Source organism: Agelaius phoeniceus, chromosome 3 (assembly GCF_051311805.1).
Source record: "Agelaius phoeniceus isolate bAgePho1 chromosome 3, bAgePho1.hap1, whole genome shotgun sequence".
Taxonomy (NCBI): Eukaryota; Metazoa; Chordata; class Aves; order Passeriformes; family Icteridae; genus Agelaius; species Agelaius phoeniceus.
Window position 1 is genome coordinate 37,981,071 of NC_135267.1, and position 27,672 is coordinate 38,008,742.

Consider the following 27,672-nt stretch of genomic DNA (forward strand, 5'->3'; position numbering starts at 1 on the left):
ATCCAGACAAAAACTACGTAGTACATATCAGGCTCATTAGGAGTTCAGAGAACTGCTCATCAAATTTCAATATATATATAAACTCCTGTTATTTAAACAAAGGGGAACGGATTTTAAAAAAAGACAAAAAACTGAAAAACCAAACCAAACCAAAACAACAACAAAAATCCAAACAAAAATAACAAAAGAAACCCCCAAAACAAAACAAAAAACACCAAACCGACAGCCCGCAGTGGTGCTGGGCGGAGACAGACCGACCTCATTCATGGCTTTCTCTGCGAAAAGGTTTACGTTTTCCCCCTGTCTTCCCTTCCCCCGCACTCCCTCCTCCCCTCCGTTTTAATTTTGGGACGGATTAAGACAAGTCTGGAGTCGGTAGAACTCCTCCCACCCGGCAGCACCAGGGTACAAGCGCCAGTGCTCCCCTAAGTATGCGGGGCCCCGAGCTGCCCGGAAAAAACCGATTGCTTCATTGAGAAAAAAATCGGCCAGCACATGAGATACTGCATCAGCCCCCGCGCCCGACAGAGGAGCGGACTCTGCTTTTAGGGCAGCTTAAGCCACTACCATTATTATTGTTATTATTTTTGATATTAAAATTAATACCAACATCTCGACCCCAGCCGCAAGGGCAATCCCCGGAAAGGCTGGACCTGCCGGAGCTCTGTCAGCGGGGGAGCCGCGGTCAGCATCCCACCGCTGCACAGCGCTGCTCACACTGGTGGACACACCGGGATACACCGGGATACACCGGCACAGCCCCGGGGCCCCGAGCCGGCGGGCCGCCCCCGAGCCCTCGGCAGGGCTGCGGAAGGACGTCTCACCTTGTTTACCCCGAGCGCGGCGGGCGCGGGGGGGCTGCGGGGCGGGCCGGGGCGGGGCGGCCGGGGCGGGGCGCGGCGGGGCCGGGCCGGGGCGGGGCGCGGCGGGGCCGGGCCGGGCCGGGCCGGGGCGGGCGGCGGCGGGGCAGTCGGGCTGCGCGCTGGGCACCGTGCGGGCGTGCGGCGGCCGGCAGCGAGCACGGAGGCAGCCAGCGTCCCCGCCACGTAAGTAGTTACTGATACGCCGGGGGGAGACGGTGCCTCGGTGGAGGGGAGCGGCGCGGCTACCCTCTCCTGCCTATGTTCTATCCCCAAGAGGAAAAAAAACCCATCAAACAAAATTTGCTCTTTGCATTTATTTTTTTTTAAGCGATTCTATTTAGTTATCCCTTATGGCCTTTCGCTTATCGCCCTCCCAGCCCCTGCAGTAAGAACTCGGGCCCTTCTCGCCGCGCCGGTTTTTCTTTTCTTTGTGCGTGAACTCCATTAAGCGCGGCGAAGGCAGCGAGCCCCCGCTCACAATTCCGCTGTGCAGGGGGAGCGTGGGAGCGCTCTCTATTCTCTGGTTGCACTTTTTGTTCTGTCGCGACAACGACAGCGCGTTCCTTTCCGCCAGCGCGGAGCGGTGCGCGCTGCCCCGCCGCGCTCCCGCGGTGCCGGTGCGGCTCCCCCGAGCCGCCCGCCGCGGTCCCGCTCCTTTGTCGGCCCAAGTTAAATGCTCCCTCGCTGTTTCGCGGGGCATTCTCGGAGCGCCCCGGGCGCTAGCGGCGAGGCTCCCGCGCCATCTACAGCCGAGCCGCGGCAGCGCGGCGCTGCCGGGCCGTAGGGGAGCGGAAGGACGGTCCCGCTGCGCACACCGCGTTACCGACCTTTTGTTGCCGCCCGCGCTGCGCGCCCCGCGGGAGCCGCGGCCGCCCAGCCCCGGCCGCGCCGCCGCCCGCCCCTCGGCTCCCCGGCCCCGGGCGCCGCTGCCCCGCCGCCGCGCTGCTCCGCGCCGCTGCGCGCCCGGCCGGCGGCGGGAACAAAGGGCCGCGGGCTGAGCGCTCTCTCCCTGTGCCCAGGACGCGGCGCTGAGGCTGGTCGCCCGCCGCCGCCGCGCTCCCGCTCCCGCCCCCCCTCCGCCACACAAAGGCAGCCGCAGCTGGACGGGCGAGGGACCGCGCTCCACGCCAGGGCTCCGGTGCCGCGTCTCGGCTGGTCTTCTCCATACTCATGAACATACAAAGGTCAACCCCTATCACGATAGCACGATATGGGAGACCGCGGAATAAAACCCAGGATTTTGAAGAGCTCTCGTCCATACGGTCCATCGAGCCAAGCCAGAGTTTTAGCCCGAATCTAGGCTCGCCGAGCCCGCCGGAGACCCCGAACTTGTCGCATTGCGTTTCTTGCATCGGGAAATACTTATTGTTGGAGCCTCTCGAGGGAGACCACGTTTTCCGAGCCGTACATCTGCACAGCGGCGAGGAGCTGGTTTGCAAGGTAATGCCTCTCCTTGTTCTCCCCCTCCCCCGGTTCTCCCCTGTCGCGCCCGGGTTTCCCGTGTCTTGCAGGAGGGCGAGCATGGCCGTGTACCTCGTTTATTGAATAGTGGAGAAACAAAAGGCAGGGAGACAGGATTATAGGCGAATCCTGTAACTTTTCCCTCTCTCCAGACAATGGCCACGTTATAGCGGTGGCCCGGAGCCAGGTCTGCCTTCTATTGGCAGGGGGATATTTTTCTGGAAAGAGCCGTTCTTGAAGTAGGTTTTAACGTGAGTTCAGACCAGGAGAAAGCCTCATCTTCCACACACTCACTTTTCAAAATGGAGTAGGGAATTCCCAGCTAATTTTAAGGTGTTGGGACCTGCTGACTTCCTCGATTTTTACTGCCCCCAATTCTGTGCTTTGGCTACGGAAGAGGATGGAGAAGCGGGGGGGGGCTGGGGGCAGATTGCCATCGGCTTTATCTTAAAAGTGATTTAAAAAAAAGAACCACATCTAATTAATCAGCCTGAGCTCCCTCACGGTGGAGGTTGTTTGCAAACAGCATCCTCCCCCACTGCCCAACTGAGTAAGAATAAAACCTGCACACCTACGGTTTTTAGAAGTGCAGACAGAATAGCTAGCCCACTCTTTGTAGCCTGCCGGCTTTTCTCTGCCTCCTCCCAATTTGCTCCTACTATTAAAAGGTGAGCTGTGGGAAAAAGAAATCCGCATGCGTGCACATCTGTGGAGGGGTGTTTTTTCTCTTTTTGAGCTGAGGGAATATTATCCTTTGTTCCCAAATTGTGATTCTTATTGTCTGTAGCGAGACAGACTTATGTCCAGCAAACTGAAGCACTACCCAGTAGCAGTTTTTATAACTACATAGCAAATTGCAACCTTGCAACACATGCTGCAGTGTTTGTATTATTCCCAAAACACGGAATTAATGCCATTTGGCAAATTTCTAGATGGAAAAGTAGATGTATTATAGCTTACTAGTATTCCAGGGATTAATAATAGTGTTGCTCACTGTTTCATACTTTCTCATACTTGATTCATAAAAAGTTATGGACTAGGCTGTAGCAGAGAAGTGAAAATAATTGCTCCTCCTTGCTATTTGTGAAGATTGGAGTTCAGAGGGCAATTTAAATATGCTAACTGATTGAGTTATAAAACCTGATGAAACCTAGGACTTCATGTGATTATTTAGGGGGAAAAAAGGCCCATGGCTTTGCTAAGAACTAATATTGCTTGCTGAACTGGATGCTTTGTTACCAAACTGAAATAGAACATGAGAATTTCGAGAATGAAAGCCCAGCTCGACGCAGTAGTACAGTGCTGCACTCTAGGACATTGGCATCTTTTCATGAAATAAACAGGTCTCACAAAGCTGCTGCTCTGCATGAAATTCTAGGTGAACTCGCATGGCAAGTAGTAAAGCGGGGGCTATGCGCTTCTTTGTTTCCTGTTTGGTTTGCAGGATTAAGGCACTGTTGATAACAGTATGAACAGTAAAACTGCAGCTCACAAAGACCGGGCCGTTATTTTTTTCTCCCTTCCATTTAAGCTGTATGTTTTTGAGCTGATCCTGACATTTGAATAGTATCAGTTTTTCCATATGTGCGAGGCACTACTAGCTGTGCTCCAAAAATACGATCTTAGCCTGGCTTGCTAGTTTCTGAGGATGCAGTTGTCAGTCCTGAACTCGGCTTAATTTAATGCGTGCTTTAAAATGCCTGCAGTATCATGACAACTATTTGTCAAGTAGCCTTCCGGCAAAGAGAGGTGGTCTCTGGTGTCTTACTGAAGATGCTCTTAGAGATTGCTTGCAGAAACGCTGGGTTTAACAGACACATACTGATGATTCTCAAGATTCATTTGGCTGCACCCACCGGCTGTACAGATGCCGTTATTTGCTTCAAGGCTCTGTGGCATCCAAACAATGGTAACTTCTCACTTCTAATTCCCAGCGAGACCTAAATCAAACTGCAGCTTATTGGACATTTGCTGAATTGAGGCCAGGGATCTTAAAAGCTGGGATACAAAGAAGCCCTTTATAGAAGGTATTTGACACTGTAGCAGTATGATAGTGCTTCCTATCTACCCCCCCGTTCAAACACAGTACTTGTACATAACCAGAGCTACTTATTTAACATAGTCTGAGAACCACAAAATGTAACTAATTTACATTATGATAATCTGGTTTAGGAGAGAATTCTGGAAAGTTGTCTTTTCACATGAGGGTTTGAGCCACATGAATATTCCTGCTTAAATTTTATTTTATAGCAGCTGCTTTGTAGAAGAGCCATTCACTTAGAATGTAGTAGTTACGACTTTTGAGATCCAAATGTCAATGAATTCTCCTCTGGAATGAATTGCACACCAGGGATTTTAGCAACACCCCCTCCCCGCCCTGGTTCTGCTTTCCTGGTGCACCATGTCACCAGAATGCCTCGGTGCTAATCCATCCCCCCGTAAAATGTGCTGGCTCTGTTTGGCAGTCTGCCTTTAAGGTTGTTTTTCCCTATGCTGGGGTAAGGCAGTACAGGTATGAGGTGACAGGTGAGAAGGGGGTGTCCCAGTTTCTTGGGATCTGGGTTCTCTTCTGTGGAAGGAGTTTATTAGGATTGTGCTCTGAAGCATTAAAGGATGCAGGTTTTGAAGCCTCAGGTAAATTTTGATTGAACTGTATCTTTCTCACTCAAGTTTTAAAGGTTTTTAAAGCTTTAGAGAGAACAGGAAGATATTTGCTTCTCAGAGAGGGTACAAATACCCACTATCAGAACACAAATGCTATAATACAGAAAGGTAAAAAATAATTGCAGTTTAAAACGGTGGTTAGAGAACTAGACCAGTTCTTCATTTTTATATTTTGTTCGAAGGACACATGACTACCTTAAATTCTTTTTACTAAAGTAACAAAACACTCACGAGTAAGTTATATATTAATTGAATTTTTATGCTGGTGGAAATGCTAATACTTGCTTTGCAGTCCTCTGCAGCAAGTATAATTAAAAATAAAAATCGCTCCTATCAATACTTTGCTCAGTCTCTTTTAGCACACTGACTTCTGTTATTCTCAATGAAGTCTTTCATTTTCTTGTAATGTGGTCTTTTCTCAATTGACTCAAATACTGATTCATTCGTCATCACTAGATTATAGTAACTTTTTATATTTGGGTTTCCCAGCAGCTTTTTTAGTTCTTACAGCTCATTCATAAGATCAGTGATAACATACTTAGTAGTAAAGGGACACTTCGCTTTTAATGGAGCACTTGATTGAAATGCAGAGAGTTCAGGGTGGTTTTGTCTTTGCCTTTTGAAGGGTGTTTGTCTGTGCTCCAACAGGCAGAGCTATTTCCCGGGTTGTCCTTCTGATCTTATAAACAGCTATTGTGGAACTGAGACTTGGAAAGTGAAAGTGACTTTGCTGTTTTTCAGAGATGAAAGAAAGGCAGGAAGTAAATAGGAATAGCAATAGATGATACTTTAAGCCTGAAAATCCTTAAGGCTTTAATGGGTTAATAAAATCAAAAGAGCCAGGCATGTGTATCAGGGTGGATTTAATGTGACAGCTTCTCTCAATACAAAGCTACTGGCTGTATTTTTTATGAGTTTATTTGGATGGAAAATAGAAAAGAAACATGCTTCCTTCTGAGTACTGCCCTTATACATCTCTGGTCTTCACAGCTTAATTTAGATTGCATTCTAGATTTGATCAGGTGTTAGCTAATGTAACTGTGCTTGCTACCAGTTTTGAAGACTAGCCTTTCCTGTCAAGGTTACGTGTCTTCTGTGTGGGGTTGTGCAGTCTGCTTCGTCTTGTCCTCACTGCTGTGAGTTTGTGACATCCTGTTTACATTGGTGCAGCTTTCAGCAGTGACATAAATTGTACTTAGGGATGGTTTTGTTAGTAGAATCAGATGTACCATGACTTCACTGTCCTTCATGTCACTAACCCTGGCTTTACTGTCATTGTTCCTGCAGGTGTTTGATATTGGCTGCTACCAGGAGTTATTAGCACCATGTTTTTGTCTGCCTGCGCATAAAAATATCAACCAAATTACTGAAATAATTCTCGGGGAGACAAAAGCGTATGTGTTCTTTGAAAGGAGCTATGGGGACATGCATTCGTTTGTTCGTACCTGCAAGAAGCTTAAAGAAGAGGAGGCAGCCAAACTCTTCTATCAAATAGCTTCTGCTGTTGCACACTGCCATGATGGTGGACTGGTACTGCGGGATCTCAAGCTGCGAAAGTTTATTTTTAAGGATGAAGAAAGGTAAGTCTCCCTCGTTATGGCTGGGGGTGCCTGAGGTCAGATAGTTGGAGGTGCAGGATATTGTAGCCTTTGTTTGTAGTACACTTTATTTTCCTCTGCAACCTGATCGTGGGATGGATGTGCCATTTTACCTTCTGGCTTAGGTTTTGGAGTAAAGTAAGTATAGAGAGCTGTTTGCATTCTGCATCTCCACCTAGAGGAGTTTCCTCATTCCTCTTGGGGAGACATCCATCTGAAAGGGTGTCTGGTGTAAGAGCTGCACTATTATAAAGGCTGCTGGTGTTAAAAGAGGATGTTAAAGAGGACTGGGGACTGAAATGGCTCATTCCAGTGAGGAGGTGTAAAGAGGAAGAGCAGTCAAGTGTTTTCTGTCGGACTGTTCTGAGGACATCTTGTTTTCCATGCTCAGAGGGTCTGGAGGCTGCTTGTAAGAGTATTGTGTGGTCACTAATCATACTAAGACTGAAACTGCCTTGCACTGGGGGTGCTTGTTTGTAGGACCACCTGTTGTAGTACTTGGGGAACTACTGGTTTGGTTTTTTTTAATGATATCTCCTCCCTAGACACCCTCCTGTGTAAATGATTTGGGGAAGGAGTATGGGAAGACAGGGAAAGAAATAGCACTGGATGCTCTGGGTATATTGTTGAAGTGCTCTTTCTGATGTGGAGCAATAGCTGTACTGTTGTACGTGTGGAAATTTCCTATCTCTTTCCTTCTGTTTACCAGTCTTCTTTGTCTTTAATGATGAATTTATTTGCAACTTCCACATAAGATATCAGAGCAATCAATACTGTCAGAATCATGTTAGGCTTTCACAGAGTCATTAAATTGGAAAATGACCATTAAAAAAAAAAATCCAAACATCTAAATAGGAGCAGAACCTGCCTTTGTACTTCTTCTGGTCTTGGTAGAGAATGGGGACATGGTTTACGTTTTTAATTGATTACTAAAAATTGTCTGAAAACTTGTTCAAACTGCTGCAGAGTGAAATGGATGTTTTGGAGAGCTTTGTTAAAAATTACCAGTGCATATCAGTTCTGTTGGGGGAATTACAAGAAACAGCCAAATTCTCTAAGTTCTCCACAGGAAGAACTTCTTTCTCAGGAAGTTAGTGATCTAAAAATTACAAAAAACTAATACACAATTCATTCAGGAAAGAAAAGTTCCTGGTCTTAAAATAAAAATGACATAATAAAGATGACAATCTATCCCATTTAAATATTCTCTACTTTTATTTTATTGCAAGCTGAGTTTTGCAAAATAGGCTTTTCCTTTTAACCTATTTACAGACTGAAAAATAATATATATTTTCACTTCTTAATTCAGTTCAGATGATTGTCTGCAAAGCCTTTTTCTACTGCAGCCCCAAGATCTGATTCCTCATCTTTTTCAAATAAAAAAAGCATAAAATTAAACGAGCTTAATGATCATTCATAGAGAAATGCAGAGCAGCTAGATATAAACTGCACTTCCACAACTTTTACTCCCAGTTTAATAACTAAGCACCATTCTAGAACCTCTGATGAAGATAAGAAGGAAACTTGTGCAAAATAGTTGAGGGGTTGTTCTCTGTTGTAGATGATAACGTCCGAATGTTTAAGTGGATTTTTTTTTTCCTGGGGATGTATGTAAACGTGTGGTTTTGCATGAAGAACAGAACTTGGAGGAGCTCCTCCAAGGGAAGGCAGCATGAGCTCAGAGCAGTGCAGTGGGAGCAGACACAGGCCTGTGCTGAATGCTCTTGAACTCCTACCCTGCTGCTTACTAGGAACGGAGTGCAGCATAGGAGGCACAGGGCCAAATCCTTCAGCCACCCAAGAAAAGTGGTGTGTACTGTAATAGCAGTGTTGGCTTTTATGAATGTTTTTAACTTAGCTGTTGTTTGCAAAATGACACTGTTGCTCAGTTCTGAGCATTGTCTTCTAATTATACAATAATTCACTATAAAGGTCAAATAGGACTTGCTGGTTATTTTTAAGATAATCATAATGCGGTTTTCTTCTGGATGTAATGTTGGTTTGTAAGTAGGAAGGTATTGTAATCCTTTCTCTACTAAATAAACAGAGATGAAATAATGTGAGATAGAAATAGAACCAAACAGCAGTGACTGCCTTTTTTCACATCCTCTGATCATCATACTGTAATCAGTCATCACTTTCAATCTCCTGCTATATTTAGAAATGAAAAATCTTCCTGGTCCTCCTGAGTTCACAGAGGTGTTGGTGTGTTGCTTGCATCCCTCCGAGCTCCCATGTGTCTGAGGCTGCTGCTGAGGATTCCTGTGTGCTGAGCAGTCCTCGAGGAGCTGCCGTCAGCAGCCGTGCCTGGCAGATGGGTGCTGCACCATCCCTTGCTCTCTAGAGCTCATAATGAACCAGAGAGGGAGAGAAGAGATAAAAATGATGTTTTGAGAAATGTGTGTGAACTCTGCTGCTGTGTGTCACCTGCTCTTCAGTGAAGCTCTTTCTTAGCAGTTCTTTTCCTATTTCTTCAAGGCTGTTTTTCTGCAGTTCATTTTAAGTACCTACCACTTTGGAACTTCCTCTTCCTGAAGACTCTCATGGCTTTAATTTTGGTAGTAGAAAAGATGTGAAATCCAGCAGGCAGGCAACACATGAATGGAAAACTTGGTGCTTTTATTTTTTTTTAAGTAAGATGCTTGTCTGTTGTTGGCTGAGAGCTGCCAGACTGGAGGAGCCAGAGGGAATGTGAAGGTTATGTGGAAGTAGTTCCATTTGTTTAAAAAAGAAAATCAATTTTAAAGCATTTCTTAGTACATCATCTTTCATTGATCCTAATGAGATCCTGGTAGTTCAATAGAAGAACAGAGCTCCTGAAGTTTTGCAGGTGGTGCATACAGTGTTAAAACTCTTCTACCCCATCCCCCTTATCTAAATTACAGCTGGCATTTGCAGAGATTTGGGCTCCTGATCTAGCAGCACCAAAAGTGCTCTTAGCTTCAACTTGATGTCCCCACTAAAAATGTGTGTTATTTGGATGCTGCAAATCACAGTGCCTTGGGATGTTTCTAATGAACGGGTAACTGGAATAAAGTATTGTTATAGGCTGGTAGCACTGAGCATTCTGTAGGGGTCCTAATTGTACTAGAGGTGTTCTCCTTAATGTGGTAAATCCATGAGAGACTCAGATCATGTCTTTCACTATTGCATGTGTGTAAGTACATTAGCACTTAAAATGAAACTCAGAATTCCACTGTGGAAACAAACAGAAAAAAATTGTCTGTGTTTCAAGGTAGTTTATAGTTTCTTTAAATCCTGAACTGTAGGAAGTTGGAAGATAGGGTGAATTGCATTCCATAAAAATGATGTGTGCTGTTGCTACATGGGTTTTTGTTTTGTATAAAAGGTAGTGCAGTTGTGTTTTTTAGGAGGAGGTGTCTGTAGATCCCTGGGTAAACTATAAGTGAAATAGCCAGTCTTGTAGTATTGAAATTTCAGAGTTAAACTCCATAAACCTGCAGCTGATTTTGATGAAGCAGAAGTTCTAAGACATTACAGCATGGCTGGAAATGTTTTGTAAGACTGGGTTAGCAAGCAGCAGCACATCTATTAAATGATTGTAGTGGCTTCCAGAACACTGAATATATGGAAAACAACACTGACTTGCCATGCTGAGTCTCAACAGACTTTCTAAAGTACCTCTAAGGCACTTCAAAAACTGTGTCCTTACCCTTCAGAATGAAACTTAAATCCAAAACAGTGAATGACCTATGATAAAACCTGTGTTCTTGTATATTTTCTCCTTCCATCCATGTTGTTAAAAATTTTTCTCCTGGGTATGAAGCCAGGTTGGTATTAATGTTGTGAGGCTCTTGCTTTTGAGTATTTTATCTGTGTTCATGTCATGGTATTTACCATTTTCCATGTACAGCCTGTCCTCATAGTAGGCCCTTGGGCAGAACTGTGCCCTTCTCCTAGCTGGTGTCCCATAATGATGTTGCAGAACAGGCAGGTTTTTTTGGGTTGTGCTAAAAATAGTGCCATACACAGTATATAGCTAATAAAGCAGTTCATCAGTCTGATACATAGCAGATGCTTTGAGAAAGAGCCATCTGAAAGATCTCAGAATTAAATGAAGCATTTCTGTGTTGGTTGTTTCAATGGTTTGCTTAATACAAGAACATTTCTGCTGTCAGGGAATTATTAATTTCTTTAGTGTGTTTTTAAGCCTTTAATTATATTAAAATATTAGCTGTCGTAATATTTGAAGCTTAAAGACCTTGTACATTCATCAGACTTGTTGAAGGGAAAATTAAAATAATTTTGGTATTTAGATATTGTAATTTTCCTCTATTCTTTGAGTAAATATGAGGCAGGTGGGATTCAATAAAAATAAACAGGATTTGACACTTTTTGCTCTATGCCAGGGGAATGCAGCCAGTACAATACACTAATTTAGAAAGCCTGTGCTAGCATAACATATTTACTTGGTGCTCTTAGAATAATTTTTCCTCTTTAATTTCTCAGCTTTGAGTGGATGATGCTTTAACATGACCTAGTTATGTTGTTTCCAATCCTCATGATACAAACCTGATCCCACAAAAAATACAAATGCATATACCAACCTTTTTGCATGTAGACCTTTCATTTTCTTATAGTAAGTAGTAAGCTTTTCTCCCCAGCATTTCTCAGAGTATAATGTGGTCAGCAGCTTTTTCATCAATGTGTTAAAATTTGCTGTTACCCTTACAATTCTATAGAGAATGTGTAAGTTAATGCTTTCCCTAAGTCCTAGAGAGTCCTAAAGTGGAAGAAAATCAAACAAAATGGGAGTGCTCTTAAAATACCTGAAGATTTAGAAATAGAAACAGTCTTCATCTGTTTTGTCATTTAAGCACTTTGCTCTACACTGAACGGGGCCGCAGGACCAAAGAGCACAAGTTCTTCAATAGTGGAGACTCATAGGTCAGATTTCAAACCAGAAATTATTATTCTTAAAGTATGGAGGAAGGCAGATTTCTTAATGGACAGCAAATCTGCTGTGAGGCTTAGGTAGAAGATGAAGTGGTTGCGCAACTGTTTTCCACAGAAGGGTTCATGTCCTCATTGCCTTTGTGCGGTTTGGTTACTAAGTCTCTCTTCTCACCCTGTTCCTGGGAGTGACAGTGATGTGTTTGGTGCCCTTCCCAGCAGGAGGGAAGAGGGAGGCTGTCTGCAGGTGGTGAACATCACAGCCACCCTGTGAAGTGCATAAATCTCCCCCTAAGGACATAGATAGTTATACAGGTTAATTGCTGTGCCAAAGGTTATAAATTAATGCAAAAGCCAGGGAAGATTTGGCTGCTGTCTGGCCCTGGGATGATGATGGGAACTCAGATGGACCTTGAGTCAGCTCAAGGCCTTTCAATGAGACCAGCTGTTGAAGCCAGCACTGGAGTTTGCAGGAGGTTTTACCCCTGGGGTGTCATTTAAGCACTTTGCACTATGTGGATCATAGTAGGGCCTTGTCTTCTTCACTCTCCCTGTTCAGGCAGGATGCTGTGGTATGTGTTGGCTGTCATGTCAGTCATGGGTGGTGCCTCTCCTGAGATGCCCATTGTGGGATTGATCTCTCTGACAAAAGGTGCTCTGTAGCCCCTGGAGTAGATGAGTAGATGTGTCTCAGGACATCTCAAATTCAGTTAAATAGCTGGTCCTTTTAAAGACTTGAAAACCTCCATCCTTAGACTTGCTGCAAAATGGTCCATTTTGAATTATGAGTGGAGACTGAGGGTATCTGGATGTCTGTGCTAGGGGTGAATGAGAAAGGGAGGCAGGAGCCCAACTAGTCACAGCTGCAGTGCATTGTCCGAGTGAAATTCTTCTGCTGCCTTCTCTTTTAATTGTTGTTATTATCACACTTGGGGATTACATCAGGCTTGGGAGGGAGAGGAAAGGTGGTGATTGTAAAGAGGAGCCAACCTGGGGCATATTTAGTCTTGAGCACCTGCTTTTTTGATAGATGTGTATTGCTTGGAGACAGGATTGCAGACGTCTAAGCAAAAGGTTTTCAGTAAGGTTGTGAAATAATGGCATGGCCTTAGAGATGTTGAGCACCCATTGTAGGCTGAGAAAGTACTGGGCTGTTTTCACAACATGACGTTATATTAAAAAAAAAATTGTGGTCTTCTTTCCCTGTGGAGCTTCATCATGCATTGTATCAAAAGACCTAGAAAAGATGGGAAACACAGCATATGGTTGACAGCATAGCCTTTTAAAACTCTGATCTTCAATGTGATCTAACAAGACAAAAGTGAGGTAGTGAAGTAGCTGTCCTGACTCAGATTCTTACAGAAGAATGGATTGCTCAGGGTATTGTAACCGAGCTCCTCTGTGGAAGAGTCTGCAGTGGATTTCACAGCCTGCACCTCAAGACAAGCATCACTACCTACCAACTCTCTGGGGAGTATGTTTTGTCTTTAGGCAATAAGGGCATGGAAGAAACAAAGTATATGGCATACAGGACAGGCTGTTCCCAGCAATCCTATTTGAGTGTTGTAAAACTGAGGTCTTTGGGGCACCAGTCCTTCCTGGACATGAGCCAGAGGATTTGTAAGTGGAATTCTGTAGGGAAAAAACCCAGACCAGCTTAAAACAAGTTAAAAGCTCTAAGTTGCTGGGTACTGCATGTCGGGGGATGCAGGCAAGGCTGTCTGTGCTGTTAGCATCCCTGCAGAGGAAGGGTGAGGGAGATGTAATTTTTAGAGGCTTCCTCATTGTGCGGAAGTACCCGTGAAGGAATCTTCCCTTAGGAACGAGGTTCATCCTGTAAACCTGTGCTGCCTGAAAGTCCCAGTTGTCTTTTGAAACATTTCCTTGAGCCTGTTTCATTATGCAAGAGACTGTCTAACAGCCTTTGTGCAGAGTTTGTTTATTTTTCTTCTCTGAAATTGTGTAGGACGTTGTGTGGTGAACACCCATGGTTTTTGCTGTTACAAATTGGAAAGGGATCTATTGGTGAAAGGAGCAGGATTTAAATGGATGGCATAACATTTCCCCCTGCTCCTGTGTGCCCCTCTGCCCCCAAGGAGATTGGGTAGTTGTGAGTTCAGAACCAGTCTTTTCACCAGAGCTGCAAATCATCTGCCGGGGCTTTCATTACCGCCTTCCCTGTCTCACTGGCTCCCTTATGAAGAATGCCTACTTCTGCATTATTTAGGAGAGATTCCCTTGGTTAAAAAAAAAAAATCGATTAGCAAAAGATAACTGCTTCCTATGTTGAGCTTCCCTTTTTTTTTTTTTTTTTGCCTCCTTGTGACTCTAATTGCATGCATGCTCTTCTCATCATTATGATGAGGTGTGGGCAACTGACCTCGATTAAATGACCTGTAAATTATTGGCCACCTAGGAGCAATCCCTGGTCCACTGGGCAGTCAATGGCTTCAATGCCTCTACCTAGGGAAAGGCTCTCCTGGTCTCAGTCAGAATACTATTGAAATATGAGAGAACATTTCTTGGGCGCTTTCAGCTTTTTACCCTTGGAGGAATATTGTGAAGCACCTTTAGAAATTGTCATTTTATATTTACCTGCAATTGTATTAAAAAAAATAGTAATTCAGATGGCAATGATGTTTGTTTCCTGATCTCCAGAGTCTGCTGCATAGAATCTGTAAATCTGGATCTTTTAATTTTACCCAGCCTAAGTAACAATTGGATGGTGTATCTGGAGTGTCCAGAGCAGGATGGCTCCTTCAGTCTCTTCCAAAAGCAGCTGATTTGGCTGTCATATGGGGAATGTTGCTGTGCAAAAATTGTGGGCCCAGTCTGCAGTTAGTGTTCCCAAAATGGGAAGGTTGGCTCAGCTGTTGCTCAGGTATTATTTCTCATACAGATGGCTTTGGGGACAGACTAGAGGCAACTGCTTTCATTGATTCAGGTGCAGGCTCCTTTACTAATGACTGCTTATTCACGGCAATGAAGGTATTTTCTTCTGAAACGCTCAGACTAACAGTTCTTGTCACTGCTTTAAATGTTAAAGATTTTTTTTCTCCTGCCTTATGAGTTGAGAGCCCTCTGAATAATTCAACTGATTTTGGTATGGAAATTGTTTGCTTTTGGAGAGCAAGTGTGAATGTTGGATTCTTATGCCCTGGTTTCAGTGTCAAAAGGCAGGATAGCAATTTGCTGATAGTCCCAAAGCTCTGCAGGGAAGAGTAATGTGAATCTGTTGGAAAAAAAGTGTGGGATGTGCAACAAAGGCAGAGGTGAGTGCGCCAAAGGTTGCATTGGAGAACCTTCGGGAAGCCACTTAATTGATTATGTTTTGTTACATTACTGAAGAGCAAAGTCTGAATGCAGTCAAGTAATGAATGGCATATTGATAAGAAACTCAGAGTGGTATTGTTTTTCATGGGTTTCCCTGACGGTTTCTATGGGGACAAAGACGCATTTCCCGTCCGAGTGCTGCTGCTGCCCTCTGATTGCACTTCTGTGGTTTCATTCACCAGTAATGGGAAAGCATTCATAGGCAGAATAGCTTCCCCTTTTTAAATAGCCATGATTCAGGGCTGTATTTTTTTTTAATGCATTAAACTAATGCAGTGTTTTATCAATGATCTGATAGATACATAATGCTCTTTTTCCAAGTGCTTATTCGGGGTCTGCATTAAAACTTGAAATTATGTATTGTAATTACGTAAGCCTTGGCAAAACTCTTTGTTGCCCTGCAGTATGTGTACAAAGTAATTCTCATCCGGCTGAGGCAGTAGCTTACATTTGAACTTTGGGGATTAATTTTGTTGCAACTGTTTGTCAAGCTCAAATGCTGGTGCTTTTGGAGAACTTTTTTCTCTTCTGGGGATCCTTTGTGAGAATCCTTTTTCTCTTGTGGGGACTGATGTGAGTTAATTACTTAGAGAATGAGAGGTTTTTAGGGAACTATTTTTATTTGTCCTTTTTCCTCTCTGCGATGGGAGGCACTTCAAAGTTGATTGTGATTTCACACCTTCATGTTTGTTTTTTTCTGTCCTTTGCCTTAACAAATGTCAAATTTTGGGTTGTCCAGTTAATCTGCAGTTGGATGCACTCCCCACCCTTTTCTGTGGAGGTTCTGTGTTCTCAGAATCGTCTTGTAGTTTTCAGGGTCTGTTTGTTGTTGTTGGCTTTTATTCCTGTTCATGGCTATTTGATTTCAGTGCTTTCTGAGAGAGGCATGTGGGGGAGAGAGATTGCTTCTCATTCAGCATTCTGTATTTCTCTGTATTTAGACTTTGACTCCCCTTTTTCTCATCCCCTTCCATACTCCCTGCCTGATTTCTCCTCCCAAAAACAACCTAAAAACCAAACCTTAAACATCACTGGATTGCAGAAAGCAGAGCTCTTTTAGCCAATGCTTGAAATGCAGTGTAAAGGAAGGCCAGCAAAACTGGAAGCTGTTTCTCACAGAGATGGGGTACTGTGCACTGGGAAATAGCACTTTCTGAGCCAGACTGCTGCTTTTTGATTGCCTGGAAAGATGTGGAACGACTGTCAAAAGGGGACTGAGAGTTGCTGTGTACACACACCTGTGCAGTACCCAGTGGTAGCACTGCACAGACTGTGTTCCATCTGTGAGGCTGAGGTGGGTGAAGTCATCTGTCACAGAAAATGGGCTGCAGTGGGTCTGCCCAGCCCCAGTCCTGCCTGGTGGTGCTGGGAGAACCACCCTGTGAGCTCTTTCTATTGCCAGCTATGTCAAGTCAGACAGCCCTTCCCATCCCTGTGCTCTCCTTGCTGTAGGGATGGAAAGTCTTTGTTATCATCGACTGTGAAGACACTGGACTTTACAAACTGGGAACACCTGGGCTGTGCCTGGGTGTAGCTGGGAGAGGAGAAAGCCATGCTGAGGCCATGCAGCTGGCAGTGTGTGCTCAGGGGATGCAGGCCCTGCAGTCTGCCAGGGAAATGTATGCCCAGTGCTGCAGGAGCACTGCCTGCTTGCAGGGGAGCCATTTCACCACTTGGCACCTTGCACCCAAGGGAGTCTCTGGCTCAGGGTTTGGGGCTGACCAGGAGGAAGAGGACTGAAGGTTGTGTTTTTGTTTAATTTGGGACCTTTTGTTTCCTCAAAGCCTGTCGGCTCAGCAGGATGAAAAACCTGGCTTGAGTGTTTTCATTTGCCCACAGCTTACAGAGGAGCAGGCAGATAAGGGCCAGCTGTTGTTCCATTTGCTTGCTTAAACAAAACCCGCTGTTTTGTGTGGAGGCTGCAGCACCTTGCAAGGAAAGCAAGATGAGGATATGGCTTTTGTGTGCTGCTTCTCTTTTATTATCAAGAAATTATTTCTTCTCTTGGAAAAAAAAAAATAAGAGTTTTTGACACACCTTGCAGTCTGTTCTCTGTGGTTTTGTACTGTGTCCGTTGTAGGAAATGAGAGATTTGGGAATGCCAATAATTATATGTAATATAAAAGCTTCTTATTGAACTGTTTTTCTAAAGTCTTTGGCAACTCCCAGAAATGTAAAATAGGATAGGAAAGTAAACAACATTTCCCTGTGTTGTTGACACTGGGATGGCAGGCGAGCGTGTGTGGGGGTGAATTCCCTCCTGGAAGTTGTTTATTAATAGCCTGCTCTGCCCCACTCCCTGTGTGTGTGTTCTGCTTCTGTTAGTTAGCAGGAGTGAGTCGATGTTTTCCTGTCTGGCAGTTCAGTGACTTAATGCATGTTTGAGTATCTGGCCCCACTGTTTTATTGCTAGACATGCTTTTCTATGGAAAAACTGAGGTGGGCAATGCAAATGGAACCACAACTCATGTCCCTGCCTTCCCTTTCATTTCCTCTTCTCTGTTCTCTGCCCTCTTTGGCATGTTTTTTTTCCTCCGGGCGTTTCTCCTTGCTTCTCTTCCTACGCTGCGCAGGTGCAGGAATGTGTCAAAGCTGAGCACTGTGACAGGACTCTCCTCAAGTCGCTCTCCTGTTGTGGACCCTCTGCTTTGTGTGCAGAGGGAAATTTCTGTGGTCTTGGTAATTGTAGTGAAGTTTTTCCTTGCAGCCCACTTCCTGTGTGGTGCATTGCTGCTGTAAAGTATTGTTTGAGTGCTAATGAGGGGGTTGTCCATGGCCAGAAGTACTGTTAGGATGGCAGTGGTAATTAATGAGGAAGCAGGTGTATTGAGCAATGCCCATCAGCATTGAACTGGAGGAGCAAACACTGGCCTGTTTCAGGAGAGAAGGAGCTGCCCTGACACACTGTGCTTGGGAGCCAGGTATTCGGAATTCTGTATTTATGACTTCCTCATTTGGGGCACGTTGCCAGAGGGGCTTTCACCTCTGCTAGTAAACTTATTTAGCTGTTGAAAAGGTCCAAGTGTCATGAAAGTTTATGGCACAGTTGCCTCTGGAGTACTCCATGGAGTAAAATGCTCTTCTGTTGGTTCAAAAAAGATAGGGCTGAGCTGCCCTGGAACTAAGTCTAAGCCAAAGCTGGCCCAGATGTCTTTCGCAGCTCAGGCTCAATCAGTGTTGTCTTCAGTAAACATTTAAGAAACAAGGCTCTCCTTGTCTATTTTAATGCCTGTTAAATTACGTGGTTTAGTCAAGAGACGCAGATTCTGCCTTCTGGGATGAAGTCCAGTCCCTGCCTGTGAATGTCTGTGGTACGAGAGCGGGGCCGTGTCACAGGGCTAAGAGTGATGGCAACAGACCTGTGGGGTTCAGGGATGAGGGCACTAAAACTCAAAGTTGAGTTATGACCCCAAATTATTGAAAGGAAAATCTGCACTACTGCTAGGTCACTCTGCAATCCCATGGCACTGGACAAGCCCTGTTGCATTGTAGTGACTGTTCTCTAAACCACCCTTTGCTGAGAAGTAGTCTGAAGGGTACTTGGTAATCCTTTGGATGCATCCAACAGGGACAGATTTTTAAATATAGATAAAAAGCCTAGCAGTGAGAAGGGAAAGAAAGGTTATGTTCAGCTAGTGCTATGACAAGCAGCTCTGCATCATTTTTTTTCTGCTCCTGTGTGATATCCATAAGGGAAGAAAATTCTCTTGCAGAGATAATTACTGCAGCACAATGACAAGTTCACAGTGCTTTGCAGGCAGCAGGAGTTTGCAGTCTAGATAAGGCTTTCCTGTCATCTCTGCAAGTCCTTTGCCAGCTTCTCTGTTCATTCCAGTGCAAGAAGCTCCTCTGGCTCAGCTGGGTAGATAAGCTTGCTGTTAATCTTGGCCTTCAGCTCACCTGATCTCCCTTTGCCCAAAATTCTATTTGGGAAGACTGAAATTTGTTAAAAGTGCTCTTTCTTAATTTCTCTGAAAATTGCTAGGGTAAAGGAAAGTGTTGGCTGGTGAGAGGGTTCATTTAGGGTCAGAGTGACCATTTTATTACTCTTAAACCTTGCTGAACTACAGGTGTACAGAGTGGCTTTGCCAGCATGACGGGTGTCAAAATAACCTTGTGTAGTTAGGGCTGGGTTTGTATTTGGGTGTGAATCCTACATAGGTAGGTTAGAGTGCATCCAGCTCAGAAAAGATCTTGAGGTTTATGTCCCCTTTTGGAAATCATGTCTATGTAAAATTAACCAAAAGCATGAATATGGCAGTTCCTATTCTCTTTTTAAGAGAACTTATTAATGAGTTATTAATTAAATTTATTAATGAGTTTACTGGACGTGACTGTATTTGAAATCCTCTAGCTGTATGTGTGGCAGTATTCCCTATATGGGCCTAATATCTCTAACCAGTATGGAAGAGACAATATCAATTTATCTGTAATGACTGCTGTGAGTGGGATTTTAAACTGATGCACTTCTGCAGTTGTCAAATTTTGTAGAGTATGACTATTATAACCATAGAATTGCAACAGTCAGAATTTGTGTTTGATGTTTGCTTACCTTGATAGTATTATGTTTTTTTTTTTCCCCTCCCCCCACAGGACTAGAGTGAAATTGGAAAGCCTAGAAGATGCTTATATTTTAAGAGGAAATGATGACTCTCTTTCTGATAAGCATGGATGCCCAGCCTATGTGAGTCCAGAGATCTTGAACACAAATGGCAGCTACTCTGGCAAAGCAGCGGACGTGTGGAGTCTAGGTGTCATGCTTTATACCATGCTGGTTGGACGCTATCCTTTCCATGACATTGAGCCTAGTTCCCTGTTCAGCAAGATCCGTCGTGGGCAGTTTAACATTCCAGAAACTCTATCCCCTAAGGCAAAATGCCTCATACGTAGCATACTGCGTCGAGAGCCATCAGAAAGGCTGACTTCACAGGAAATTCTGGACCATCCATGGTTTTCTACAGATTTTAATGTATCGAATTCAGGATATGGTGCTAAGGAAGTATCAGATCAGCTGGTGCCTGATGTCAACATGGAAGAAGACTTGGACCCATTCTTTAACTGAGCACAAAGACTGGTGTTCAGAAGGTACACAACCTGGAGATGGACACATGAAGGAGCCCTTCCTGACCGCGTTCAATCACATCCTGCATCAGCCTAGCTTGGTAGCAAAAGACACTCAGAGGTCCTCGGATTGAGAAGGAACCTCCACAAGGAGCTAATATAACAAATGTAGCATGGGGACAGATTGGGGGGGCGGGGGGAGCTTGCTATCAGGTTAGATTGATTTGGAGGAGAAAAGGCAGCATGGAGCAATTGTAGCTTCACCTTTTTGGAGCCAAGGAGACTGCACATGCCAATTCTGGTGCAGCTGTATCACTCCTGTTTCTGTTCTATTAAAAACAGTGGTAACTCACAACAAATAGAAACTTTTTTGCCTCAGCTCACATCTTGGCATCGCACTGTTAGATATTCAACTTCAGCCATTATTCAGGGAAAATACAATTGGCTAACTTTTTTAATCGGATGTCTAATAATTAATGGGATTAATACAAGAAAAAAATTAGGTGCACAAAGACGGACATGAAAAGTGGGTGCTAAAAAAAAGCAAAATTTCAGTTCATGTCTCTTGATAGCTATTTTCAAGTCATTTCTTCTAAATAAACTACTTAATATTCTTGTCAGGAAATGACATTTTAATGCGTTGTTCCCTTAAGGGGAAGTAACTGTCATTTAACAGGCTGTTCTGTTTTGTGTCAAATGGTTTGTTGCAGGAAGCTATTATAACTCGAACTTTCAACTGCATTACTGCTATAATAGGAGAAAAAAAGAATAAAACTGTATAATTTTTTTTTTAAAAGATATGAGATACTGGCTTCCATATCTGCCATGCTGCACGTATATGACTAGCAAGGGCAGAAAGCCCTTAATGGTGTCTTCATCTGAGAACCAATCTCTTCTTTACTGACTAGCCCATGTGTAAATAGAGGGCTCTTTATTATTGAGGAAGAGTATTGTGGGTTTTTTCTTTGAATTCCTTTAAACTTGGGAAAAGAATTGTTTGATTTTCATTTTTGTTAATGTCCAGACTAAGAAATAAGAGGGTATTAATAAGCTGAACATTTATATTACAGATATTCCTCTTGAAACATACACAGTAATATGCACCTTTTGTATTGTCAAGACTTATTCTATTTATTGAAGAAAATGTCACAGTAGTGATGTATTAAGCCAGTACTTCAATTACGGGTTGACTTGGGATGACATGTTACATGCTGTAGTTAACACACTTCTTTTCTGTTCAGGTATTTCTGTCCCTAAATAACTTTTTATTTAGCTTCTTTTTTTTTTTTTCTAGATAGCTTTATTTGATTTAGACTGGCAAATGTTTTTATTACTGCTTTTATATTGCTGTATGATATTGAAATCTCTTGGCATAAATATTTGTGTTTCCAGTACCTCAGTTGTTCTGATATTACTGCCTGTATACGTTTTGTGAAGTGGTCATGTTTTTTGGGTAGGTACATGTGGACTCTGTAGTATGTAAATGTTACTTGAATTTGTGCTTAATTATAGTATGTGGCATGTGCGTACAGCTACTTGGCATTTGACGTATGGATGCTATTTGCCTGCCTTGCAGGAAAGTTATGGTCCCACTCTCAAGAGGATGTTTCACAGTTCTTTATCAAGAGACAAAGCTAGCTGCAGCTGACCTGCCTTGGTTCTATTTTGGTAACTAAGAATATAAAGGAGTAATGTTTTTACACTCTGAAGATGGTGCTGTGTCAAGAAGGACTTTTTTTTATTTTATAAGTACCTTATAGGAGGAAAGATTGGTGATGTGCATGGTGGGGTTTTACTGCCTCTGGTGCTTTGTCATGTATTTGGTTTAATGTTTTTGTCCTAATCTCTTCAATAAATAAAATTGTGCATATTTAACTAAAGTTCAGTGGTGAACAGTGTTCTTACTGAATGTCTGAGGTGCTGCAAGAGTTTGCTCTGTTAGGATCATTCAGCTGATATTTTTTGTGTTGCTGACAGGCTCTTGCCTAGTCCCGTGAGCTGAGAAAACAGCACTTATATTTATTTACAAGGTAACGCTGTAAGCCTTTTCATCAAAAATTTTACCGTTTGCTATGAATAAAACTGGCTTCTATTTTCTCTTCTTTTGGCTTGTCCCTGCATCTTACCAAACCCATTTACCTTTTTCAAGAAGGATATTGAAATGTGGTGAGAACTTTGGTGCTGGGAGACCCTTTGATGAGGAGAGATACCAAAATGGAGTGAGCTGGTATTTGCACTTTCCAAAATCCTGGGGCAATGTGCATCTTGCATTTGCACCTCGATTCCAGAAAGGATGGTTCTGAATTAGCATCTCCTAATTTAATGTCTTCTATTTAAGGCCAGATTCTGTTTGTCATTCACCTTAAAAATTAACAGATGCGGGTAGTGACATATATAAGAGCATGTAGGGTAGTAAGATGCTTTGAGAACGTGAGGCAGAATAGATGAATCCTGGTCTCTTAAGAAAAGACAGTTTGAACTGGGCTTTGGTTTAACAGCCACACTGCAGGCTGTTTTCAGCACCTCTGTAGTTTCAAAAAGCTATAGGTGGTTGACAGTCACCCCTAAAGAAACCCCCCAGCCTCAAAACTCCCCATTGCAAAATAAAGATTATTGCACTAAAACTGCTAGCCCAGGGTTTATTGTCAGCCTAGCTAACTTGGAACTACATGATTTTTTCCTAGGTAATTCTTGGCATGTGTTTCAGTTGGTAGATTGAGAACTAGAACTTGATTATAGCACTCACCAGAAATGTTATTAACATGTAGAAACACTTGAAGATCAGTTTTTTAAATTATCTGTATGCCTGCAGCAAAGTTTAATTTCTTGAAATTCTTTCAAATCAAACTCCCACAATAAATGTGCTTTATAGAAAAAAAACAGATTGTAATCAGTCATAGAGAGAAGGGGAGCACTGAGGATTTCCCTCTCCCCCACTAAAACTTATGTGAACAGCTTCTGTTCTGTTTGGGTGGAAGTAGTTAGACCTTATTTTCCAGCAACCTGCACGCTTGCTTTTTCACTGCCAGTAATTATACGAAAAATGCAGCTGACTAATGATTGCTCGTTTGCAGTGAATTTTTTATTTGAGGATAAAGCTGCAGAGGCATCCTTTGGCAGCTGAAGTCTGTTTTATAAAATGCTGAAGGGGTGTCTTTTTTTGGAGCTTCCTTGTTCCTAAAGCTAAACCCAAGAGGGGAATTTGTGATTCTGATTTCCAGCTCTTTTTGTTATTTCTGCTTCATGGGCACTGCTAGTTGAGTACACAGGTATAGCACTGCTTGCTGCAGAAATGCTTGAGACAGCTTTCTTAAGAAGTGCTGCTCCACCCTCAATTTGGGTAGCAACTGCAGTGGGATTTGGGATTTTGCTGAGCAGACTGTCACACAGTCTTAGCTGCCTCTCAGTCCTGGGGAAAAGGATGATCATCTCACAAATGTGTGGGGTGAAAAGCCATGTCTACAAACAAAACCATTTCATAGAATATGACCCCATGGCAGACTTAGGAATCCCTCCAGCCCTTCCTTCTCTACCCTTCCCAAATGTAAAAAAAAAGAAAAAAGTTGTACTTCTCTTTTACTACAATACATGTATTCTGTCAGTGCAGCACTCTGTGATTCCAAGCTACAGGCTTTTCTTCAGGACTGCACAAACAAGAGACAATTATTCCTTTGGCACCATGATGTCATATAACCTGATCCCTTAGTCTTGCTGAGGTGTGCATGTGCTATGGAGATAAACAAGTCAATTAAAAATGCATTCTCTTGTAGCTGAAATAACCTTAGTAAACTTGTGTTTCTGGAAAGAAAAAAATAAACTGAAAAAAGCCCAGCCCAAGACTATTGAATCCCAAACTCTGCTTTCCTGGCAATTGGAGAGGAAGGGCATGAAACTTGATGCCAAGGAAAAATTAAGAAGGGAAAAAAATAATACTCTTCATCCTGAAATGATTGTGTTGAAATTTGGAAATGTATGAGTGAGCTCTGTGACTAATAGCATAATGAATACCAAAAGAATTAGTAATAATCAGTTCTTTATTCTTTAAGTCTTGGCTAAGATTTCTATGAAAAACTTGCTAATTTAATAAGTGACAGTCCAGCTAACAACTTAACTAGCTTGTAACTTTCCTATTCTTTCAGTAGAAGCAAATGTTGAAAATTGGTAACACGATGAGACAAGTTGAAATCAAAGTGTAAGTAAAGTGGGGTATAAATGACCTCTAATATGGTAAAATTCCCCTGGAACAGGAGAAACTGCTAAGGAAAATTTCTAAAGAAAACCAAAACAAGAAACCAAAAAACCCCTTAAATCAGGGCAGTTCTGCAACTGATTTTTGTATTTCCCAATGTTCTTGACAGTTACGTTCTTGGTACCCGTTTCTGTGCCTCCATTTTGGCTTTTTTGACATGTGAATTCAATTGCTATTAGCGTGAAATTTCGATCCTCTAGAAATGCCTTGCCAGAGGCCTCTATACAAGCTTGAAACTCTAGACTGTATTTAACTTGTTAATTTTTATGTATATTGGTGAGTGTATGCAAATAAGTGGAGAAATACATTTACAGTGATGGCAGTGTAAATTCTGAGAAATTAATTTGATATTATTTGCACTGATGTAAATGAGTGGAACCCATTTCTTAAGGGCCTCACTACTATGCTGAGAGGTGTCATTTATTCTTTATATAACTCAATTTAAATTTGTTTAGACTCCTCTTAAAAACTGGCTGGGTACAGGAGTGGATCCCATTGTTCTGATTCTCCTGCCTCCTTCACCCAGCATCTGTAGCCAGCAGGGCAAAAGGAAATAATCTTGTCATGGCAGCTTGTGCAAAGCAGTAGGTTAGTTGCTGCTCTGCTTCTTTCTGCTCAGGAGGTTAAAGCATTGCAAAGCTGGTGCTGACATCATTCCAAGCACACAAAAAGCTGACGTCAGTTGCACAGTCTATGGCAAGGTGTTTATCTCCATCTGATTAGGCTGGCAAAATGTGTACTGGGAAAGCAGCACACAAAGAAAGAAACTATTTGTCCCTGCTTCCCACTTGCCCTGACATCAGAATCAGTCCTGGAAAGACTGAAACATGTTGATAAGGCTTCTGAGAAAATTTGTAGTGCTGCCATTGGTCTGGACTTTTTCCCATCACTAAATCACTAAGAATGAGGGTTGCACACACAATTTATTGCAGGTGTGTGTTGGGCAGCCCCTCCTTGCAGGGGAGTCCAGGTCTGAACTTCTGGCCTTCTCAAAGTGACAAGACAAGAAGGGTTGCTATGACACAAACACTCCTCTTCGGCCTGCTCACCCAAACGTGGGTCATTGTCAGCAGGAATTGCTGCAGGCTGGCTGGTGGGAGGCTGCTGGCTCTGCCCACTGCCCTGCCTGCAGCCCCTGCCCCAGCAGCCTCATCTGCTGGCCCTGCAGACCACGCTGACAGTGCCAGCTGCTGCCATGGCAGGCCAAGCCACATGGCCTCTGCTTCCCCCATCTGCAGGAATGTGCTGGAGATGTGGAGTAAAGCAGCAGAACAGAACTACCTTCCTTCATCTGTGACAAAATGTGCCCTTAGAAACAGAGACTTCCACCTGTAACTGCAAATCACAGACTAAACTGAGTTGGAAGGGGCCCACAAGGATCACTGAGTCCAATGCCTGACCCTGCACAGCACTGTCCTCACTGTCTCAAGCACACCATGTGCTTGAGAGTATTGTCCAAACGCTTCTTGAGCTCTGTCAGGTTGGTGCTGTGACCACTTCCCTGGGGAACCTGTTCCAGTGCCCAACCACCCTCTGAGTGAAAGACCTTTTCCTAATAGCCAACCCAAATTTACCCTGATACAGCTTCAGGCCATTCCCTCAGATCCTGTCACTGTCACCAGAGAGCAGAGATCAGTGCCTGCCCCTCCTCTTCCCCTCACAAGGAAGCTGTAACTGCAGTGAGGCCTCCCCTCAGCCTCCTCCAAGCTGAACAGACCAAGAGGAACACCTAGCAATAGTGTGGTCTATGGATCAGCCAAATTCTTCAAGGTATGGGGCAGAGCAGGCTAAGTGTCTGATTTCTGCTCATGCTGAAACCTGACTCTTTTTTAAATTCCACATGGATTCATTGTTTCTCTCATAACAGGGTATGGATAAAATTTGGTCTAATTCAGTCCCTGGAAATAAGGAAAAAATATAGACAGAATTAGAATTAGTCAGAATTAGAATATCATAGGTTGAAAAAGGTGTCAAATTCCATGCACCTGAGGTTTAATTTTAAAAGCTCTGTATCAGCTTCCAGGAAGAGTAGAATTCTGGCTTACGGGTCATCAATGGGCATTTTATTCCTTCATATTGTGTTGATTCCTACTTCCTCCTATGTGTGATCATGACAGCAGATTATTGGTAATTTCTAAGTGGTTTTAATTGCTAATTTTAGTTTTCACATTAGCAAGAAGCATGTCTGATCCATGCAAACAGCCCTCAGAGCTGCTGTAAGATGGACTGTATCTGTGGGTAAAAATTGAAGCTCTTCTGGGTACTGAGTTTCTGACAGGGCTCCAGCTGCATTAGCGTAAAAGGATTTTACTACATACAAACTTTTTATTAGAGTAAACGTTGCTTAAAAAATTATATAACATGCCTACTCTCCTTGGTAGCTCAAATCAAGGCCAATCAAATCAAGATGCTCAAGATGAGTAAGTACATGCATATTTTACCAGTTGCTACTTTTTAGAAACTCTCTAATTCAGTCAAAGGAACATATCTTGGAAGAGCAATAGCTTGATTACAACAGGGAATTCATAGCAGAGAACAAAAAAAAAATCTTTTTTTTCTTTTTTTTTTTCCTATTCAACTTGATGAGAAATGTTGACAAATCCATTTTCTTGGTACTGTGTAGATTATCGAGTCTTTGCCTTGTCTGAGGAGCTGCTAACATGAATAACCAGTGATCTCATGTAACCTCAGGACAGCAGTGAGATTTGTCAGAAAGTTCGCAATGTGCTGTCTGTAACTTAAAAAAGGAACATCAGCAACATGAAATGTATGATTCAGAGAAATCCAGTGACATTGTTGCTATTGTCTGCGGCTGATAAAACTGGAGTAGTCAACGTTGCTTGATTTGATGCCTGCTGATTGATCAGGCCATGAGGATAACCCACATTTTACTGCAGGATGACATTTTTCCTGGATAAATTTAGCTTTGTGTAGAAAGCAAGGACAAGGTCAAGGTTGCATTTATATCCTCAGAGCGCAGGAGATGCAGAGTGATTGTGCCCTTCCTCCTTTTTTATTCCCCCCTTATGAGTGGTCTTTCTGCATAGGTAAAGGTAGGGAAGATAATGCCCTTTGGCCCTTTTGTAGTAGCAGCATTAATGATCTGTTCCAGAATAATACTCACACCAACCTGTCAAGGGCCAAGTGGTATTTTGAGCTCTACTTATTTGCCATTTGAGCAAGGGGGAGGGGTGTATCTTATTTTTTCCATCAAGCATGCTGGGATTGTACAAGTAATTTCAAAAAATGCCATGCGATTTAACAAGTTCTGCTCCTTCTTGCACAGTACTTTTTCAACAGCATCATCACCATTTTCTGTAGTTAGTAATTTTTGGGGAAATTAAGTTTTTAGGTTTCAGATAGTCTTGCCTATAAATAAGTCTGAAAGATAAAAACCATAACAAATACAGGGTATTTTATGTAAGCAATCATAGACTTTTGGAAATCTGTTTTCTAAAATTACAGAACAAAAATTAAAATCCTGTGGTGATTCCGTTTAAACAGTTTTATCTTCTGACTCTTTCCACCC

General features: G+C 43.1%; 1 protein-coding gene across 1 annotated transcript; it reads left to right on the forward strand.

The window, feature by feature from the left end:
* The first annotated feature begins 908 nt into the window (after positions 1 to 908).
* Positions 909 to 21,774, forward strand: TRIB2 (tribbles pseudokinase 2). Its single transcript, XM_054629256.2, has 4 exons — positions 909 to 1,046; positions 1,883 to 2,303; positions 6,276 to 6,568; positions 19,427 to 21,774. Exons 2-4 carry the CDS (start codon positions 2,034 to 2,036, stop codon positions 19,893 to 19,895), a joined length of 1,032 nt encoding a protein of 343 aa, XP_054485231.1. The 5' UTR covers positions 909 to 1,046; positions 1,883 to 2,033; the 3' UTR covers positions 19,896 to 21,774.
* The last annotated feature ends 5,898 nt before the right edge of the window (positions 21,775 to 27,672 follow it).

What these genes read in the sequence shown, in the direction of transcription:
- TRIB2 (XM_054629256.2), top strand. Translation starts at nt 2,034, where the DNA reads ATGAACATACAAAGGTCAACCCCTATCACGATAGCACGATATGGGAGA. An exon ending in GCGAGGAGCTGGTTTGCAAG is followed by an intron (nt 2,304 to 6,275) that starts GTAATGCCTCTC and finishes TTGTTCCTGCAG; the next exon opens with GTGTTTGATATTGGCTGCTA. An exon ending in ATTTTTAAGGATGAAGAAAG is followed by an intron (nt 6,569 to 19,426) that starts GTAAGTCTCCCT and finishes CTCCCCCCACAG; the next exon opens with GACTAGAGTGAAATTGGAAA.